We start from the raw sequence: 19,905 nt of genomic DNA on the forward strand, positions 1-19,905 counted from the left end.
TCACCAGCAGAAAGTCTCCATGCCTCTTGTAGAATTTCAAACCAACCCCAAGCGTCGTACGAAAAAGAAATGGGGGCAAGTACTTCAATTCGGTGAAACATCCTCTCGATGAGAACTTGACCAAAATTTTGAAAATTAGCTCTTGTGTGAAGTTGTATTCATTTGAGTGAGAACCTCCAAGGGGTGGGGAGGACTTAACTTGGATTCTTTTTTCAAAGGAAAGAATCCCAAAATGAAGCAAGTGAACACAAATCCAGATTCCGGGGAAGGGGGTGGTGTGTGTGTGGGGGGGGAGACCAAATGAAATATGGAAGCAAATAGAGGAAGGAATGGTGGCCAGCTCGCGCACAAGAGGGTCAGTGACGCGTACAAGACGAGGTGCACTTACTGCAACATCGAGTTCACTGGGGACTATAGTGGCAATGATGTGGCCAGGAATGTTAGGGAATCAGATCAGCTGTCGAAGATGCAAAGACAATGGGCAAGAAAGCCAGGATTACCGACGTTAGACAAGGACCAACTCAGACCCGGGCAACAGCTTGCAACGAGCGTTAGATAATGAAAAAAAGAACGAGGTGGAAATGGCAGTCTTGTCGAGCATGATGGAGAACCATGTTGGAGATGCGCATCTGCAGCTGTTTTGGATGCTCTCGGCAGTTATCGACGCCTCGATGCAAATTGTGAATGAGTTGGTTGGAAAAAGCAACTAATGTGCAGAAAATAGTTATTGATGATATTAAGATAGCTAACGTTGTTTAACAGTGATTTGTGCGTCCAATGTACAGTGGAGGAGTCATCGGGATGCTCCCAACTAACTGTGTCGTTTCCAAAAGTGTTACCCAGGAGATTAAAATGGAATGGGGGGCGAGTGGGGGGGGGGGGAGATTCGAGGAAACCAAGTTGGACCAAAACCATTCTCAGAATGGACCACAATGCACCATTTTGGGCCAAATCTTAGAAAAGAAGAAAAAAAGAAAAAAAAAAAAAGAGGTGTGGGAGAGGACTGTATTGGGTCTCCTCTCCACTCCCCTATCCTCCTCTCTCCATCTTCATCTTCATCTTCTCTCCCATTCTTGCTTCATCTTCATCTTCAGCTTCCTCGACGAGTCAATCCACAACAACCGGTTCGGTATTCCATCACAATTCAGAAACAACCCCAAAGTGTTCAATAATAATAATAATAATAATAATAATAATAATAATAATAATAATAATAATAATAATAGTAATAATAATAATAAATCAGACCGTTCAGACGACGCGTTAATTGATCCACAAACGAAACTTGTATTCATCGGCGGGACAAAAGGTAAGTGTCAGCATGTGCACCGTGTGAACGAACTGCGGCACTTCACCATGGTTAGCACAAACTTGTTAAAAAAGAGTTACAGCACGTACTTAGCCATTTTTTCAGTCACAGCTCCTCCGCACGTACCGTCGATGTGGTGATGTGGTACACCAGCCAGGCTGAAGCCTCGTGCGCCGAGCGCCTGCCTCGCCTCAGCGCACCTCACGCTCTCCGCCGCGCTTCCCGGCGGACTCGCGATTAACAGCATGGCCAAGAGCCGGGCCACGTACACGGGCCACGCCACTCGGGCTGCCGGGAGCAGCGGCGCTCGTGGGCCACCCATGGGACACGCGGCGCCTCCTCCGGCACCCAAAGGTGCTCCTCACGATCGCCTCAGCCTTTGTCTCCACCTCTCGCACTTCCTCTTCTTCTTATATTTGCTCTTTCTCGATCGACTTCTCGCACTACTTTTCCCCCCACAGCTTTCTTTTATCCTCGATTCCTCTCGCGCTCTCTTCGCCTCCGTCTGTTATTCTCACTTTCTCTCACGTTCACTCTCTTGGGACTTTGCTGCGGATTGTCTGCTCTCCGCTCTTCGATCAACTAATGGTGTCTTTAAAGGAAACCTTTTAAAATAACTTGTATAGTTCTTATTACTCTTGTTATCCTAAAATCGCTTTGTGGTAGAACACACGGGAAAGAGAGAGGAGAGAGAGAGAGGAGAGGGAAGGCGGGCGAGTGGTGTTCACCGTTCACGTCTCTCTCCTCTCTCTCTCTCTCCTCTCGCCGGCACATAAAGACCAACTGTTCGCAGGAATGAACAAGCCCTCTTACCCCGCCCCTCGAACCTCTCCTCTCCTTTCGCTCCTTGTACCTCTCCCCTCATGCCTCTCACCCCGCCCCACGCTCCTCTCGCCCCGCCCCACGCTCCTCTCGCCCCGCCCCACGCTCCTCTCGCCCCTCCCCACGCTCCTCTCGCCCCGCCCCACGCTCCTCTCGCCCCGCCCCACGCTCCTCTCGCCCCGCCCCACGCTCCTCTCGCCCCGCCCCACGCTCCTCTCACCCCGCCCCACGCTCCTCTCACCCCGCCCCACGCTCCTCTCGCTCCGCCCCACGCTCCTCTCACCCCGCCCCACGCTCCTCTCGCTCCGCCCCACGCTCCTCTCACCCCGCCCCACGCTCCTCTCGCCCCGCCCCACGCTCCTCTCGCCCCGCCCCACGCTCCTCTCGCCCCGCCCCACGCTCCTCTCGCTCCGCCCCTCGTTCCTCTCACCCCGCCCCTCGCTCCTCTCACCCCGCCCCTCGCTCCTCTCACCCCTCCTCCTTCCCCCAGGCTCCTCACAACGCCCCTTCTCGCGTGTCCTCTTGCTCTATCTCACCAGTCACCACACTCGCTGCTTCGCCCCCCCCGATTTCTCAATCGCCATTCTCTCATTCTCATGACTGATGCTCAAAACGCTGAGCTTTCAAACTTCCACTTCAAGGTCGTTGTCTTTGCTCATCGACGGTCTCTTTCTCTCCCTGGGATTATGATTCATTTATTAGGTCAACCTCCCCCACCCCCAACCCCTGCCCCCTCCATCCTAATTCACTCTTCCAAGTGAGTGATTCATCCAGGAGTTTCGCAGGACTTATGAAGCATCTTTAGATTTTCTGCCCTTTGTTCTCTTTAATTAATTTTACCTTCTTCTTTCTACTTCTCTGCACTTGCTTTTGTAACCTATTCATTCCAGTCTGTGCCAGGAAGGTGTGTGTGTGTGTGTGTGTGTGTGTGTGTGTGTGTGTGTGTGTGTGTGTGTGTGTGTGTGTGTGTGTGTGTGTGTGTGTGTGTGTGTGTTCGTCCGTCTCCACTGCATTTATTCACGGTGTCCTTTGGGGGTATTTTGATTCGTGTCTCGCTGATGAAGTCTGAATGCACAAAACAGCGGCTCTTTGTATGACCACACATCTTGGCCTGAGGGCCAGAGTGCGTGGGTTTCGTTTTAAAAGGTATTAATATGCTTTCAGGTTCGAGTACATGCATTTGGCTTCATCAAAATGTTTTCTCTTGGACCCTGTTTTGTATCAAAAGGGGTTTATCAATTGAGGAACCACACTATCCGTGCGTGGTGTTCATGTGAACATGTGACCTTACACACTGCTCCTTTTGAGTAATGCTCCAGCATAATGCTCTGTGAAGATCTCTATTTTCTAAAGAGTGTGAGTGTGTGTTGGTTGTTATCTCCATATGTGGGTTTCAGGAGGTGAAACGGAGTCCTCCAGGTCTTGAAGCTTCCTCCTCCATTTCAGGAAGGGATCATGATTCACGGACCAAGCCGTGAAGTTTTCTTGTTTTCAAAGTTTTGTTCTAAGTGCTCTTTTCAGGATCATCACCAAGCCCTGGACAGCCTCCATCTGTACTTTGTTTATAGTGATATTCACAGTGATGGTTTTTAAGAGCTCCGTGAGATTTTTCTTTATCGTTCCCGTTGCTCCAATTATCACTGGTACAATTTTGACGTTCTCCAGCTTCCAATATTTTTTTCACTTCAATTTTGAGGTCTTCGTTTTTGGTTATTTTCTTGATTTCTACGTTGTTTAGGCCAAACTCACTGAGTACTGACACCTCAATTAACAATGCCACATTTTCTTTTTTGTACCTAAGTACTATATCCGGTCACAATGCTTTGTTTTCTATGTTCACGCTCGATGGGATCAGGCTGTCCCTGAGCATTACTTCCTCGTTTCCAATGATCGCTTTTGTGTCGTGTTTCCACGAGTTTTCTGGAACTGGGATATTGAAATTATTTTGTCGATGTGCCGGTGGATTACTCGACATACCTTGTTGTGCCTTTGTGTGTACAGCTGTTCTGATATGAGTTTTTTACATCCCGATAGGAGGTGGCTCGTGCTTTCTGTTTCGACCTGGCAGAACCTACACTTGTACGATTGACTCAGTGCTGCCATTTTCTTAAAGCCATTGTTGTAGTGTCCTTGGTCTTGGCTATTTATTATGATTTATTCTACATCCCAGTTGAGCTGATCTCTTCTTCGCTGTTCCAATGAGCCTTTTTTGTCTACGCCCAGTCTGTCCCACACCTTTTTGTACCTTCCTGCTCTTTTATCGTTTTCCCAGTTGTCGGTGTATATTTGTATATCTTTTTTTTTTTTTGCAGTCGGGGCTGTATTCCGTTGCTCTTTCGGTTTCATGCGTGACATTTTCAACTCACACCTGTCTTTGGAAAATTTTTGCAAGGTTGGTTAAGAATACCTTTATACCTTCGTGTTTGCATAAAAATTGGATTTTGTAGCCCAAAGTGTGTGTGTGTGTGTGTGTGTGTGTGTGTGTCTTCTTGACATTCAGGTTTAAATGAATGTATCACAACAAAGAACCCAATTCTTACATGATTCATGTATGACTGATGTAGCACATCACTTGTTTGTAGCATTGATCACGTACAAGTGCATGATTCATAAATGGGAAGTGGTATAATGGTTGCCAAAGAAGCATAAGCTGTGAATGACTAGTTGTTGTGAAGGTTCAATAACATGTCAGTGTAAATGCCTCGTTTTGTGTACGATTGTTAATGTGAAAATAACGAATTGTTATTATTCTTGTTGGATCAGAATTTCACATCTCACTAACTATTTATGTGAATATAATGAATTCACTTGGATGCATCAGTTTACCTGTTGTTGAATTATATCCGTCTGTATAAGACAGGTAAACAGCAATAAAAGTTGCAGTTTCTTTTGTCAACAAGACAGGTGGAAATATTTTCTACCATTGTGAAAATTGTTGGATTTTATTGATTTATTTTTGGATACAAAGTCCAGCCAGGTTCATGGAAAAGCGACACCACTGACCAGAACCGAACAGGAGTAGAATACAGTGCAAAGCGGAGAAACGCATCAAACGGTGAGGCAGAATGACACAACAAAGGGATGCTTGGAGGAAGAATAAGTGAACGGAGGAATGGGAGAGTAAAGGGAAGAACAGGGGAGGAAGACAAGCTGGACACAACAAGAAAGGGAATTCGTCGAAAACAACTTTTATCTTTATTACATGTCTCATACGTCACAGGTTGATGGCCCTTGAGCTCCATCGACTTATCATGTACGCATGGTGGCTTTAGGCTGGGGAACCAGTGTGACCACTCCTCATTTTCATAAATGCCAAGGTGAGCCAATGAAAAAGCCAAGAATTCAGAAGGTTTTGGAAAAGCGATGATAATAGAAAACCTATACGCCAAGAAAACCTATAGAAAACCAAGACGCCAAGGTGAACAACGAAAAGCCAAGATCTTGTGAAAAAAGCCAAGGAGTGGTCACACTGTGGGGAACGAGGTGATAGAACGAGGTGATCACACCAAGGATTTCAGAAGTATTTTCATCATATCAGTGATGGCTTGCAAAGTGTTAACCATCTGCCAAACTTCTTTACACAGCGAATACATTTCATTTGGCTCCATTTACTCTAGTCGAAGTACGCCATGTTGTGAGTTCATAGCCCCCAGACTGAAAATTCCATGTTGACCGCAAGGAATTGTGGGATACACCTGGGGTCATTTTCTTTCATTTTGGTGGACAGGAGACTTGTTTTAAAGGAGATATTGCTGACAACCAGTCTGCGAAGATGATTGTGAACGAAAACAACGGTAACTAGAAGGGCACTCAGTAGAGTACATACCTCCACCACATAACGCCTGATCCACGAGAACATATCAGGCCCAATACATTTTTGAAATATCATGCTATAAAGTACTATATCGTTTTTGGTCCGATCTCTCAATGGTGAAGAATCACTTTCAAAATTAAATAATTCTAGTAGTCGGATCCGGATTCGGATCTTCACCAAAATCGAACCAATTCGTCCTCGTCACACACCCAACCTGTCCACCAAGTTTCGTCTGAATCCGTCCCCAACTTTTTGAGATATCGTGCTCACAAACACAGATAAACAGACAGGGGTGAAAACATAACCACCTTCCACCTTTGGTGGTGGAGGTAAATATGCGCGAGTTGGCTTCCTCACTTCCAAAGTTCACTCGTGTTGTTGTTACACATGGAAGGATCTACAAGGAACTTTGGCGCAGGAGTTGGCCATTCGGCCCATCCACACACAAGCTACCTACGAGTCCTGCCAATACCCTCACACCCCTCTATGTCCAATGCATCCAGGTACCTACTGTATCTCGATCCCATTTAATCTTGTCCACCCTCTCCACTGCCGCTACCTTTCCAGGAAGACCATTCCACGCATTAACCACTCTCCGAATGAAAGACCCCTGCCTTAAAACTGCCCTAGCTCTCATCTTCTTCTCCCCCCTCAACAAACAGCCCCTTGTCCTAACACTGTCCACTCTGCTGAAAACTGCACTGCACATATCTTGTCCACACCCTTCATTATGTCAAACATCTCAATCAGATCCCCTCGTAACCATAAACTCGTGCCTCCTAGTTCAGCAGCTCCTCATAGCTGAGTCTAGCTTGGCTCGGAATCGATCTAGTTGCTCTCCGCTGAACCCCTTCTACGGCAGCTATGTCCTTCCTGCATGAGATGTGGTGACCAAACCTGAATGTTCTAGACGAGGCTAAATTCCTATACAGCGTTAAAACCACTTCTTTTGATTTATAATGTATCCCCGTACTAATACAACTGAAATAGAAACCCTGTTAGCTTTACCTCTATCAGCCTGGCAAGTTGCAATGTCCTGTCTGCTTAATCCCCCTCCGTTGTTGTCCAAAGTCAATCAATCTGATCTGGGGAAGGTGGGGGCATGGGGGGGGGACAATATGGCTATCAAAGTTAATATAGTACAATGATAACAGGTTATTTATTCTGATACAATTAAAAAGTTAATAGAATATTGAAATCTGTATCAGTTTTTACCAATGGAAGCAATGGGTGAGGTCATTGAGGTTAGGTCCATTGTTGTCCTTATTGAGGTTAGGTCCATTGTTGTTGGCTTGGGAGCTTTTATTGTATGCTTAGTGGACCGTTCAAAAGTTCTATGAACGAGATCCGATAGTCCGAGACTCACCAACGTTTTTATTTTTCAAATTCTCACTTTACAATATAAATCTGCAAACAGTATTGTGTTGAGAAGTAGTGCTAAAACCATTGGCGTGTCGTGGACTCTCGTAGACGCGTGCCATTCGCAGAACACCCTTCGCATGTGTCCACTAGACCTTCACTTGCTCTTCATTATACAGATATCAAGTCTACATGTTAAAGGCCTTTCCATGCGATGGGATGGACAAATCGTGGGAGTTCAAATTGGTATCGAGCTTTCAACATACCGTAGCCTTGACCATGCTAGTTTGTGCAGGCCACAAAAGTCCTGAAATTGAGATTAAAAACCCTTTAGGTTTGCTTTCGTTATGGTGTTGGCTCCAGGAGCCCAAGCAGTCGGTTATGGCAACGCCGGCCCTGTCAGATTCCAAACCGGAATGCGAACTGGGATTCACAACGGAAGCACTGATTTGAGCATTTTTGGTGCCAAATATACAAACTCGAGCACGATGATAAATAGCTTGTGGTGCTGAGGCCCCAAGATGAAAATATCCATTTGATGCACACACATTATATATATATATATATAAATATATTATGTATAAATTAAGGGCCTTCACCATCAAAAGAAAACCGATAGGACATACGCACCAAATTGGGCACACATCATCACGCTTCTGCTAGTGCTCATCCTCAAATCTAAAAGACCAGAGCAAGGATAAACTAGAAGGGTGCTCGGTTGAGCGCATACCTCCCTGCAATGCCTGATCCACGAGAACATATCTCACCCAATACATACATTTTGAGATATCGTGCTCTGTGTCGTTTTTGGCCCCATCTCTCAATGGTGAAGAGTCGGATGCAGATCCGGATCTTCACCAAAATCTAATCAGTTCGTCCTTGTCACACACCCAACCTGTCCACGAAATTTTTATCCGGATCCGTCCACAACTTTTTGAGATATCCTGCACACAAACAAACAAACAAACAGGGGTGAAAGCATGACCTATCCGCATGACCTCCTTCACCTTCGGTGGTGGAGGTAAAGATCCATGATTATTATTTATTTTAATAATACAGATAGCTTGGTGAGTGCACTCCTTGTGATGACCGGTCCTTTTCTAATGAAAGAAAGATGCCTTTCCTTGAAATGATTGGTCCATTCCCCTTGTCCTGTTCTCGTTGCATAAGCTTCAGGGTGGGTCTTTCAAAGAGCTTCGTTGAAGAAACCATTGTGTGTTTGTTGTGATCTGTTGGTATTCATCAATTGTGAGATGGTGAGTGCCCTGAGGCTGGTAGCAGTACTTTTAGTCCTTGTGGAATGTTCTGGGCCGAAGCTAAGCTTTCTTCCTTAATGTAGTTTACCCTTCATTAAACTATGATTTCAGGGTCGACGTCTCTTTCATTGATGTAAATTTACTTCGCTGAAGGTTATCATTAACCATCTTCGGCGGAGTAATGGTGAGATGTGGTGAGAGCTTCTGCTCCGAGTCTGGGAGTTTGGTGGTTCAAATCCTGGCCGAGTCTTACCAGAGTACACAGGCTGCTTCCTCACTTGAGGCTCAGCATTTTAAAAGGATAAATCATGGACAAACAACCATAGGTTAACAATCATAGCACAGGCTCTGATGGGCCTAATTGCTTCTTCCTGCATTGTAGTTCTTTGTTGGGGAACAGGAATTGTATATTAGCACTATACTACATAAATGGACAACAACACAAAGAGGAAGTTTTTGAACTATAAAGGCTCTTTTCCTCGTTTGAGTACCTGTAGTGGGGCAACTTTGCTAAATATAGTATAACAATTGTGCATTTTGTAAGGAAAGCACCAAATTTGGCACACTAGCAGCCTATCATATTATGAACACATTTGGATATTGGGCCATCTCAAATTCGGCCGCTGATGGCTGTGGCAGCCATTTTCCACTGCCATCAAAAAATTCGAGATGGCTCAATATCCAAATCTGTTCATAATATGATCGGCTACTAGTGTGCCAAATTTGGTGCTTTCCTCACAAAATGCACAATTGTTATGCTAAGTTGCCCCAATACTACGGGTACCCAATCATTTTTGTACAATTTTTTTTCCACCCTCACTTTTTCACCTTTAATCGCTTTTAAAATTTTTTCCACAACAACTTAAGTGACTCACATTAAACTTTCAATGTAGGAGCGTCTTCCCATGGAGATTTTTTTTCGATAACTATGACGTCATAGGCGATGTGGAATGGCAGCCATGTTGGATTAAAGGATAAACCTTGGACATCTCTGAAACTGCCGAGCGAACAAAAATTAAAACTTGGCACAGGTCAGGTACTCTGTATGTGGAACTAGAACGGCACTCGGTAGAGCACATACGTCCTCCGCCAGGCTGAACGGTTTACGTTTTGTAAGCCACTGATAGGCCGGATCTGGATTCGGACCTCAACCAAAATCTTATCAATTCGTCCTTGTCACACACCCAACCTGTCCACTAAATTTTGTCCGAATCAGTCAGCAACGTTTTCAGATATCCTGCTCACAGACAGACAGGGGTGAAAATATAACCCCTGCCCACCTTCGGTGGCGGAGGTAATAACATTTGATAACTTCTGTCCACCTTTGGTTGTGGAAGTATTGGGACGTCATCGGTGCCCCAATGATGAGGTCATAATTGGATTGGTCAAAATCCTTATCCAATCAATATGAAAAAAAATTTGAGGGTAATCTACGAAGAAATTTGTCGAGAGAATGAAACTGATGATGTTATTGATGATGTGGTCTGACAGCTGTATTATGACTGCCCAACTGATTGACACAAAACTTTAATTGTGTCATCGACTACCCATTTGGGATGAAAATTTGATAACTAAAACACCATCGGTCACATGGTCTGGCAGCCATATTGGATTGAAGCAAAATCTTTCATTAATACCTTCTCTGAAACTGCTTAACTGATCGATGTGAAGCTTTACAGACACGATCGACTCGCCATCAGAAAAAATAGTTTGATAAAAATGACATCATGGCATTGTCATTGGAACGAGTGGCATGGGATGGCATCGTCATTAAGAACGGGTGGTGTGGAATGGCATCGTCATAGCATGGCATCATCATTGGAACTGGCGACACGAGATGGCATCGTCGTAGCATGGCATCATCATTGGAACGGGTGACGTGGGATGGCATCGTCGTAGCATGGCATCATCATTGGAACTGGCATTGTTTAACACCCGCCATAACTGCGAGCAGTCATAAGCGGCAGTTGTAGTTTTAGTTATGCTTGTAATTATGTGCTGGCAGCTGGTGAGAATGTGGCACCTTCCAATCAATGCCCAAAACTCGTGGTCAGCCATAAGTGATAATAATCATTGTTGGCACCTGATCCGGTTTCAATCCCTTAACCGAATCGTATGTAACTCACAAACCATTTATGTGTGACTCGCTCAATGTATGTGATTGTGTTCGTGACTCACAAATGCATGCGACTCACAAAGCATCCCACAAACAATTTAGACCTTCAGAACAGCTAATGCCACGTCGCAACGTGTCCTACCTCGAGATCATGTTCTTGTATATCAGGATTGTGATTTGAAACTTGGATTATCCAAGTTTCTTGGATCCAAGATAAAATGGAAAAGTTCTGATAAACTCAACAAGATGAGACATTACAATGCCATGTTTCTTAAATGGCACCCTGTACCTGGTATTTGAAGCACAAGTTCCGTGACCACGTTCGCAAGCGCAATGCATTATGCTTACCTGGGATTTGCAGGAATCTTTCACATTACTCGTTCAGACTGCACAATGTTGGTTCGGCAAAACCTGTGCAACGTGATGCTTGACTGATGTGGCCACCTCTCCTTTGTCCCCGCATGTCAATCGCTGACGAGCGTTTTGTCATGTTCTATCACGTCGATTGTGTGGTCACTTTTGCTGGGAATTGTTTTTTTTCTCTCTTGTAACGTCCTAAGAAGTATAACTTCGGCGAGAGTGACAACAATAAATGGTATTATTGAAAAGCATAACTTTGATACACGATGATAATAATTCACGGGACAACTTTTTTGAGTTGAAGAAAGAGTGGAAATGGAGTGAGTGCACTTTCTCTCCCGAATTCCAGACGCCAAATCCAGGCGGCTCTGTGACGACGGTGCGCTGAGCCAGTGCAAGAAAAGCTGATGGACACACAGCCACCGAGGCCACAAAGCAGCCATTGTTGGGGGGTCGGGGAGAACCCCTATTGCAATCAAAGCTGTGTGTGTCTCGTTCTTAGCTGCGGGTTTCTTGTGTTGCCTTCACCCACCTGGTGTTTTCTAATGGCACACCTCTCTCCAAGCAGAGACGGGTTGCGGTTGAGGTGGCACACACTCCTGTCGATTAGCGTCGACCCAGCGCTTTTGCTTTACTAGGCCTGTGCTCGGCATTCCAAGCTAACGCGATGCACAAAGAGCCCCAACCCGTGGCCTGTTGAAAGAGCAGGCTTGAGCAACTGTGGTTGCGTCGCAGCGTTCCTATGCTCGAGCATTTCAGGCTCGCAGGGGATGAAGGATCACAGTGCGACCACCTGCCTGCTTACCGATCATGTGCGCCACTTATATCGGTCTGATTGACCATTACTTGACCAGCATCCCCTGATTGAAGGTAGTGCGTTAGCTTTCGAGGTCCTTTTTATGAAACAGCAAAGGTGCTCATACTCGAGTCATTAGTTGTATAGGAAGATGTCAGAACGTCGGATATCTATAACACACGACCCCTGCCCCACGTGAATACACCTCATGGTTCATGGGATAGCATCTGCGACTGTCCTACGTCATAGTGTACTGTAGGTCGTCAAAACTCACCTGTGGATATCACGCCAGCATAGTTGTAATTACGCACCTGTTAATGTGCGTACTCTGCACGCAACCAAACGGATTGGCAACATGGAATCGACTACATGTTGCCCAAACATAGATATCGATATGAATCGAGGGTCTCATGTCCCTTACCAAATATCCCAAAGGCGGTAAGAATTTGAATGGCATACTACTAGATTAAACAACAGCGAGAATTGCTTTGCAATACGCGTCTCCGACTGTCCGAAAAACCACAGGTAGGGTGGACAGACAGACAGAGAGAGCAAACCTGAAGTCTGTCTCCCCCCCCCCCCCCCACAGTGAAACTGGTACGGGATTAAAACATGGCTGGGCCGATTTCCTCCAAATATTGCATACGTGTTGGTATTCCCCATGGTCAGATCATGGGTACCCCCTCCACCAAGCCCCCTACAAAGGGAGCGGGACTTTCTCGTAATGTGAAAAAAAGTCTATTTACCATATGCTGGGACTGTAAGACGATCAGCAGTTGTACATTATCTCTGCAATGGAATACTTTCCAAATGATGAACATATTTATCGAGATGTGTGTCGGGTAAACATGTACCATCTCCTCGTCCGTTATTCGCGCCTTATCTTGGAGACATTCCCAAAGTGGATGTGGGCTCCACTTGTTGGCTGGAAGTGTATGCTTGCAAATAGGTGATTTTTTTTTTCTCTTAAAGGGGCACTGAAGGGATTTAGTGCATAACAAGGGAGTCATTTGAACTTGGAATGGTCTTCAACCTAGTTCTGTTATGAGGAGGGGGGAGGGAGGGGTGTTGCTGTAAAAGTAACGGTTTTCTGTTGAATTTGAAGGCAGTGAAGGGCTGCTGTCTGCAGAGCATTGCGTCTGGCACAAGTTGCATATTCTACCTGAGCTCTTACACTGGTACTAATTACCTGGATGACAGGAATCGGGGAGAGCGGAGAACTGCCTGCACGCCGTCGGACGGAGGATTAAGCCGTGTCTGCAGATTCCTGGAGATGCCTTGGATGCATGAGCATAGAGAGTGCTTTAGTGGGGCAACTTAGCTAAATATAGCATAACAATTGTGCATTTTGTGAGGAAAGCACCAAATTTGGCACACTAGTAGCCTAACATATTATGAACAGATTTGGATATTGGGCCATCTCAAAATTTTTGATTGCAGTGGAAAATGGCTGCCACAGCCATCAGCGGCTGAATTTTGAGATGGCCCAATATCCAAATCTGTTCATAATATGATAGGCTACTAGTGTGCCAAATTTGGTGCTTTCCTCACAAAATGCACAATTGTTATGCTAAGTTGCCCCACTACATGGCAATATTCAAATGGGAGATATAACACAACCGTAGTGCAAATAGCAATTCCTGGTTCATCTACATGGGAGTAGTGTTCGTAGAGACAGCTTGGAATCACACTCACCGGACCTGGTTGCTGGCTCACTTGGCGTTACGATGTCAGTCATGAAGCTCATCTTCATGGAGAACGGTCTGCACACATGACGTCACAATCCCATCATGAATGGAGAAGTTTAAAAGGCCATGCCGTGCCTCCACCTAAAAGTTATTTAAATCACAGATGTTTTGCTTTTTCATCAAATAACACGATTCTGACTCCGAAAGTCCAAGTTTTACTGCTCACACCTTTTCTTCCAAAATTATTTTGTCCCATCTTCTGGAAATTCCTCGAGGTCTGCTACGAGGGCTTTTAACGGCTACAATTAATCCCACTCTTTTGAAGGGTCAACCGTCGGATTGACCCGTGTCTTTCCCGAGCCGGCTGGCCAGGCCTGACATTCAGCCGAAGGTGTGTTAAGCAGGAATTTGTAATTTGTTCAGAGTGAAAGCGATAACTTATGTACTCTTCACGAAAGACACCTTGTAACCTTTAACGTCCATCAGCTAACGCCAGGCGAGGACGCCCGGCGAAAGTTCAGAAGGAGGGACGACAATTTGGGACACGTAACGTCCTGCACGCAAAGTACTAATGCAACAGTTTATAGTGTGGTCGGGAATCGAACCCAAAACAGGTCGAAAGCAAGTGCACTACCTCTGCACCATCTTGTTGGACCATTGCCCCCTCAAAGACCATCCATTGTATAAATCGATTGGTTCAATGCAGCTACTCAGCAGCATCTCAAGAGGGATCGTTTCTCTCCTTGCTCTTTAACTTTATTCGTTTGTCTGTCCCCTTGACATATGTTATCCTTCGTTCTACATTCTTGAAGCTCTTCTACGAGCTGTGATAGCTGTAATGAAAAAGCAAGTGATAAAAGGTGTTTGGGAGAGAAGAAAAGGATATTTGGAGAATCTGATCAGGTCAATAAATAAGCACATGCTGGCACAATTAACATGTAGATGGCAGCTTAACCATTGCAAACATCCACAGCGTCCACCTGACAACTTACTATGACGTCAGTATACAATAAGGCAACAAGGGGCTGATTGACATTTGGTTTCTACTACCCTCCCTGTCCAGGAAAATAAAATTTTTCAAGAACACATCGTTGTGGAAATGGCTTTTTGGGGTTAATAATGCATTGTATAGTGCAGTTGTATACTGAGTAATTATAATAGTGTAAGCGTGATGCAATTAATTGTGATATTAGAAATGCGTCGCTTATGTAATAGACCGTCCTCCCTCTCCCTGTGTTTGTGTCTAATAGTGTCAACCTTTTTGATCCTGGAGTCAGGACAGGTACCGGAGGATTGGAGAGCAGCAAATGTAACACCTTTATTTAAGAAAGGATCCAGAGAAGAATTGGGAAACTATTGACCTGTTAGTTTGACTTCAGTTGTGGGGAAGGTGTTGGAGACATTAATTAAAGACCGGATGAGGAACCATTTAAATAAATACAAACTAAATAAAGGTAGTCAGCATGAGTTTACCAAAGGTAATTCCTGTTGAACAAATCTTTAAGAGTTCTATGAAGCAGTGTCTGATTGGGTGGATGAGCGGAAAGGCAGTGGACATAGTATAATCTCGACTTTAAGAAGGTATTTGATAAGGTACCACATCGGAGGTTGTTAGCCAAAGTGAGGGCTTGTGGAGTGACTGGTCAGCTCATTGGATTGCAAACTGGCTTAGTGATAGGAAGCAAAAAGTGGCTATGAGTGGGAGGATGTAAGTAGTGGGGTACCTCAGGGATAAGTACTCGGATCATTACTATTCATTATTTACATTAACGATTTGGATAGTGGGGTGAAGAGTAAGCTTTCCAAATTTGCAGGTGACACAAAGCTTGGAGGGAAGGTGGATAGCAGAGGGGGTGGTGATCAGATTCAGGAAACTATTGATACTTGCATAGATTGGGCAAAAGATTAGCAGATGGAGTTTAACCTGAGCAAGTGTAAGGTGTTGGGGATGGGAAAGGATACAAGGGGTAATTTTAGAGCGCGTCACACAGGAGAAGGATCTGGGGGTGGTAATAGATATGGGAGGGAAGCAGGCAGCACAGTGCCAGGCAGCTACAGGTAAAGCAAATCAGGTTTTAGATTGTATTGTTGTCGAAGGGAGATCAATTATAAATCAAAAGAGGTGGTGTTAACATTGTACAGGAATTTAGTGAGGGCCACATCTAGAATATTGCATGCAGTTTTGGTCACAACTTAGGAAGGACATAGATAGGGTTCAGCATGGCTACGAGATTGATTCCACTAGGCCCAGCCAGACTCAGCTTAGAGAAGTGGCTAAAGGGAACAGGGCTTTAAACACAAGAAAGGAGGTGGGTACAAGATGATATGAAAGAGATGTTTAAGATAATGAAAGTGCAGATTAATTATTCAGCAGAGTAGATGATGATAGGACCAGGGGCCATAGCCTGAGAGTAAAGAAGAGGAGAGTTAAGACGGTAGCAAGGCAGGGGTCTTTTACTCAGAGAGTGGTTAATGCATGGAAATGGTCTCCCTGCAAAGGTCGTGGCAGCAGAAAAAGTAGATAAGTTGAAAAAAGAATTAGATAGGTACCTGGAAGTTACGGAGCTAGAGGGGTATAGGGATGTTGACAGGACTTTTCGGTAGTTTGAGCATTGATGGGTTCTTGTATGCATGTGTATGGAGTGCTGTTAGTGGGGGTCTCGTCAAGGGGTGTTGTGTGGTTAATGTGTGTTTTTATCCAAGACTGTCTATGCCCTTGCCCCCTCCCCTGTAAAGCAAAAAAAAAAGACAAAACTACAACCCCCCCCCCCGCTCCCACAAAAAAACACAATAAAAAACAATTGCTTTTTTCCATATTTCTTATTTTGATCTTGTGTAGATGAATTGGTGTGGTGTTGATATGGTGCAGGCATTATGAGATGAATGGCCCCCACTTGCATCTAATTTCCTTGTGTTTCTTGTGACAGTATTTTTAATGTTCTTACCTCTGTAATCTGTCTCTGTCTTTTATAAGACTTTTCTAGACCTTGAGGTACTATCTTGGTGGGAAAGCAGCACCTCAAATGGCTCAAGGAGAGGGGAGGGACCACCCAGATGACAACTAGGAGTTAAGCGGTCCTCCACCCATCAAACGGGCTTTCGGTCAAATGGTGAGTGAGAGGGGAGAGAAAGGACACATTATGGATGACATGGGGTGGTGGCTACAAAGATGACATACTGTCTTCTACCGTCTCCTCTCCGGTCTCACCCCCACCCCCCCCCGTCCTGTCTGCGATTTGTCTCCACCATACTTCTGTAGGGCGCTCAAGGTCCGCCAACAACCCCCTTCTGGTAAAACTACCAAAATCACGAATCACTGCTCACCTTCACCCTTTCATTCCTCTTTTTTCCCACCTTTGGAATAAACTCCCACACTCTGTTCAATCCCATACTTCCCTCCAGGCCTTCAAAACAGCTGTTCACCACCACCTCTTGTTGTCCCCCATCCAAATCCTCGACCTTTTCTACTCCCGTTAATCCACCCCAAACCCACCTCCTTCAAATTCCCTGCTTTCCTTCCTGAAAGTCCCTGTAGTGTCCATCTTGTACACCCTGTTTTCCTCGCTCCATCCCTCTCCCTTCCACAGATCTAATGTCTCTGTTCCCCACCATTTTGTCTTTCCCACTCCCGCCCCTCTTGTCTCATGCCCCCCCCCCCTCACTGTGCGTTGTGTGTTAGCTCTCATACGAGCCTCGACAAGGTACACAAAAAATAAAAAATGTGGGTGCGCAGGCGGAAATGGTGCGAAAGTTTGGATTAAACTTGGGGAAGAGCTGTGGACTTTGCCCGTGCCAACACGCCTGAACCACGTCGCACCCAACCGGAGCCATGCCCCCTATCTTCCAGGCTGGGAAGCAAGCCAGGACTGTGCTGACAATCAATCCTGCAATACTCTGTCGGGTTTGGCCAGAACTCTTCTGTCTTGTGATTCCCTGTTTCTATTTCGTGGTGTGAATGTTTCGACCCAGTTAAATTATATAATTAAGGAATCTCTGTTCTATTTGGTGGCATTGTGGGCATGTACCGGAAATGGTTAAGGGGTTTTATTATCACATAATTGTTCTCAATTGTTATCTCTGCCATCAAAGGTGGGTGGAGGATATGTTTTCACCCATCTGTCTGTGACCAGGATATCTCAAAAGGTTGTGGACGGATTCCAATTAAATTTGGTGAGCAGGTTAGGTGTGTGACAAGGATGAACTGTTTAGATTTTGGGATCCAGATCCAGATCTGGGATGCAAGAATTTTTTAATTTTTAATGTGATTCTTCATCCTTGAGAGAGAGGGCCAAAAATAGAGATAGTAGAGAGAGATAGTACTGTACAGCATGATATTTCAAAAATGTAATGGGCCTTGATATGTTCTCGTGGATCAGGCATTGCGTGCATTAGATATTGTTACGGTTCTAGGAACCGAACGCATACAACATGCAGGTGGTCCCAAGTCAGTTATGCCATTAAGTATATGTGAAGACAGAACCCCTCCTTGTGTGTAGTGGGAAATCGAAGGGGTGCATTGCGATGTTTTTTTTAGTTCGGGTAATAAATCTTTATATCCCATCCTCCATTGCGATCCACGGTACCCGAGCGCTTGCAGCCTTCGGTTCGCTGGCAACAACGTACCACGGTCCACCTGTTGGCGCTGGAGGCTCGTTTTTCCGAGACAGAATCTTCGCTGTCGCAGTTCCTATTCGGCTTCGCCAAACGCTCCAACTCTTTCTTGACGAGTCCACACGCGTGGAGTGGGCGGGCCTCGCCGGTGCCTGGCCGAGGCCCCGCCCAGAAAGGGCAGACCCATGGGAGCCCCGTCCAATCAGGGCGGACAGTGACGTCAGTTTTGACCAAGGCCCTGCCCCGCTGTGGGATGTCTATAAACCACGGCATCATCCTCAGTCTTGAGTTCTTTGGGGGTCGTTCGTTCAGTTCTTTGGGGGTCGTTCATTCTGTGCTTGGAGGTCGGAGAATTCGTTAGTGAGTGCTTGGAGGTCGGAGTTGGTTGGAAACGAAGGGGTTGCCACTGCTTGGCTCTGCTCACGTCTCGTCCCAACTACTGGTCCCGGCGCACTCGAGCTCCTCCACGGACCCGAACTCCACATGGGCAGCTGTGGACCTGACTGCACGACTGTTGGAATTCCTTTCCCCGAGACTCAGGTAATCGAAAGAACTGCGAACTCAGCTCACCTCTCTCTCTGGCTGTGGGGGTCCTTTGGAATTCACCTGGGTTTTAATTTTGTCTGTGTGTGTTGGCGCCATCTGCTAAGTACAACTGCATAAGTGTTTTCGATCATTGTAAATCTCCTGCATATCCGTGATAAGCTTGCTCTGTGTCCTTCTTATTGTAAATAAAACAATTGTAGAAATGCTCCCAGTTTGTTTCCGTCCTTTCTTTCATTGGTCCAGCATGGTTAGGATCTGAGTTTTAGCTGGGTCTTTGTTCCCGTTGATCTGCTCATCCAAGCCGGCACGGCTTTGGCAGTTCCGCTCGACTGCACCCGAACCGGAGTTGGTAGTCGGTAGTTGGAACTGTACCGCAGTTGGTGGAGTGACCTGGTTCGATAAAGACGTGCCGAGGGCGTGGTTCCCCGGTGGACGACACCGTGTGGTTAATTAGGTAAATTGGTTCGAGACAAAAAGACCCTATGCTACACGGTGGAGGTATTGGCATCCACGGTCAGTTAAGCGACCCGCCGCCTCACGGAGTTGTCCGTGAGCGACGGCCGACAATTCTGGAGAGTCCAGTGGGAATCGACGTAACTTTCCCCACCAAGCAGTCGTTCTCCCCACCGGACCTTCGGCCCACAACAATATGTACTCTACCGAGTGCCCTTCTAGTTTTTTTCTTTCATTCTGTTTCCTTCCCCCATGTGACCATTGCAATTAAACATCCCTGGTCTCAAGGTGAATTTTGGTTGTCGTGGTCTTCATTGGTGATTAGGAAAAGCCTGTTGAGAGGTTAATTGGCCGTGGGGGTAGAAACCACATTTATAAAGACAGTACCACGCATCTCAGGCTCAGCCTAATTGAATATTAGACGGTGGTGCCAATTAGCATAACATTCAACCGATTTGGTGCCCCCAATCTGCACAGTGGCACAACATTTGGACACGAGATCCAGCAGGGGTGTCTGCAAAGCGGTTGACTGTTATGGTCGTATTGAGACGACTCAATGGATTCAAACTGGGCAACTATAACAATACGTCTTACATATGAGAAGGAGACGATCTATTACATATGCGTACTCGTATAGCACTTCAACAAACCAAGTAAACTAGATGTGCTCGAGCTGATAACCAATTTAACACTAGCCTGTAACTAAGTCTGTGAGGATAACTTCATTCAGGTGAAAGTTTATTCCACCTGATTAAACTTGTTTGAAGCCACATGG

General features: G+C 45.7%; 1 protein-coding gene across 2 annotated transcripts in view; it reads right to left on the reverse strand.

Moving 5' to 3' along the window:
- LOC147017829 (glypican-6-like) overlaps nt 1–2,121 on the reverse strand; it is a 58,195-nt gene extending 56,074 nt beyond the window's left edge. The window contains exon 1 of one of the 2 annotated variants that reach the window (XM_085896850.1): nt 1,436–2,121. In XM_085896850.1, coding sequence (XP_085752976.1) covers nt 1,436–1,631 — 196 coding nt within the window. In that variant the 5' untranslated portion in view covers nt 1,632–2,121. The remainder of the gene's footprint in view (nt 1–1,435) is intronic. The other variant, XM_085896848.1, reaches the window with a different exon arrangement.
- Nucleotides 2,122–19,905: the final 17,784 nt, after the last annotated feature.

The sequence above is a fragment of the Eptatretus burgeri genome, chromosome 10 (genome assembly GCF_056783735.1).
Source record: "Eptatretus burgeri isolate ZD-2024b chromosome 10, Ebu_testis_v1, whole genome shotgun sequence".
NCBI classification, from domain to species: domain Eukaryota; kingdom Metazoa; phylum Chordata; class Myxini; order Myxiniformes; family Myxinidae; genus Eptatretus; species Eptatretus burgeri.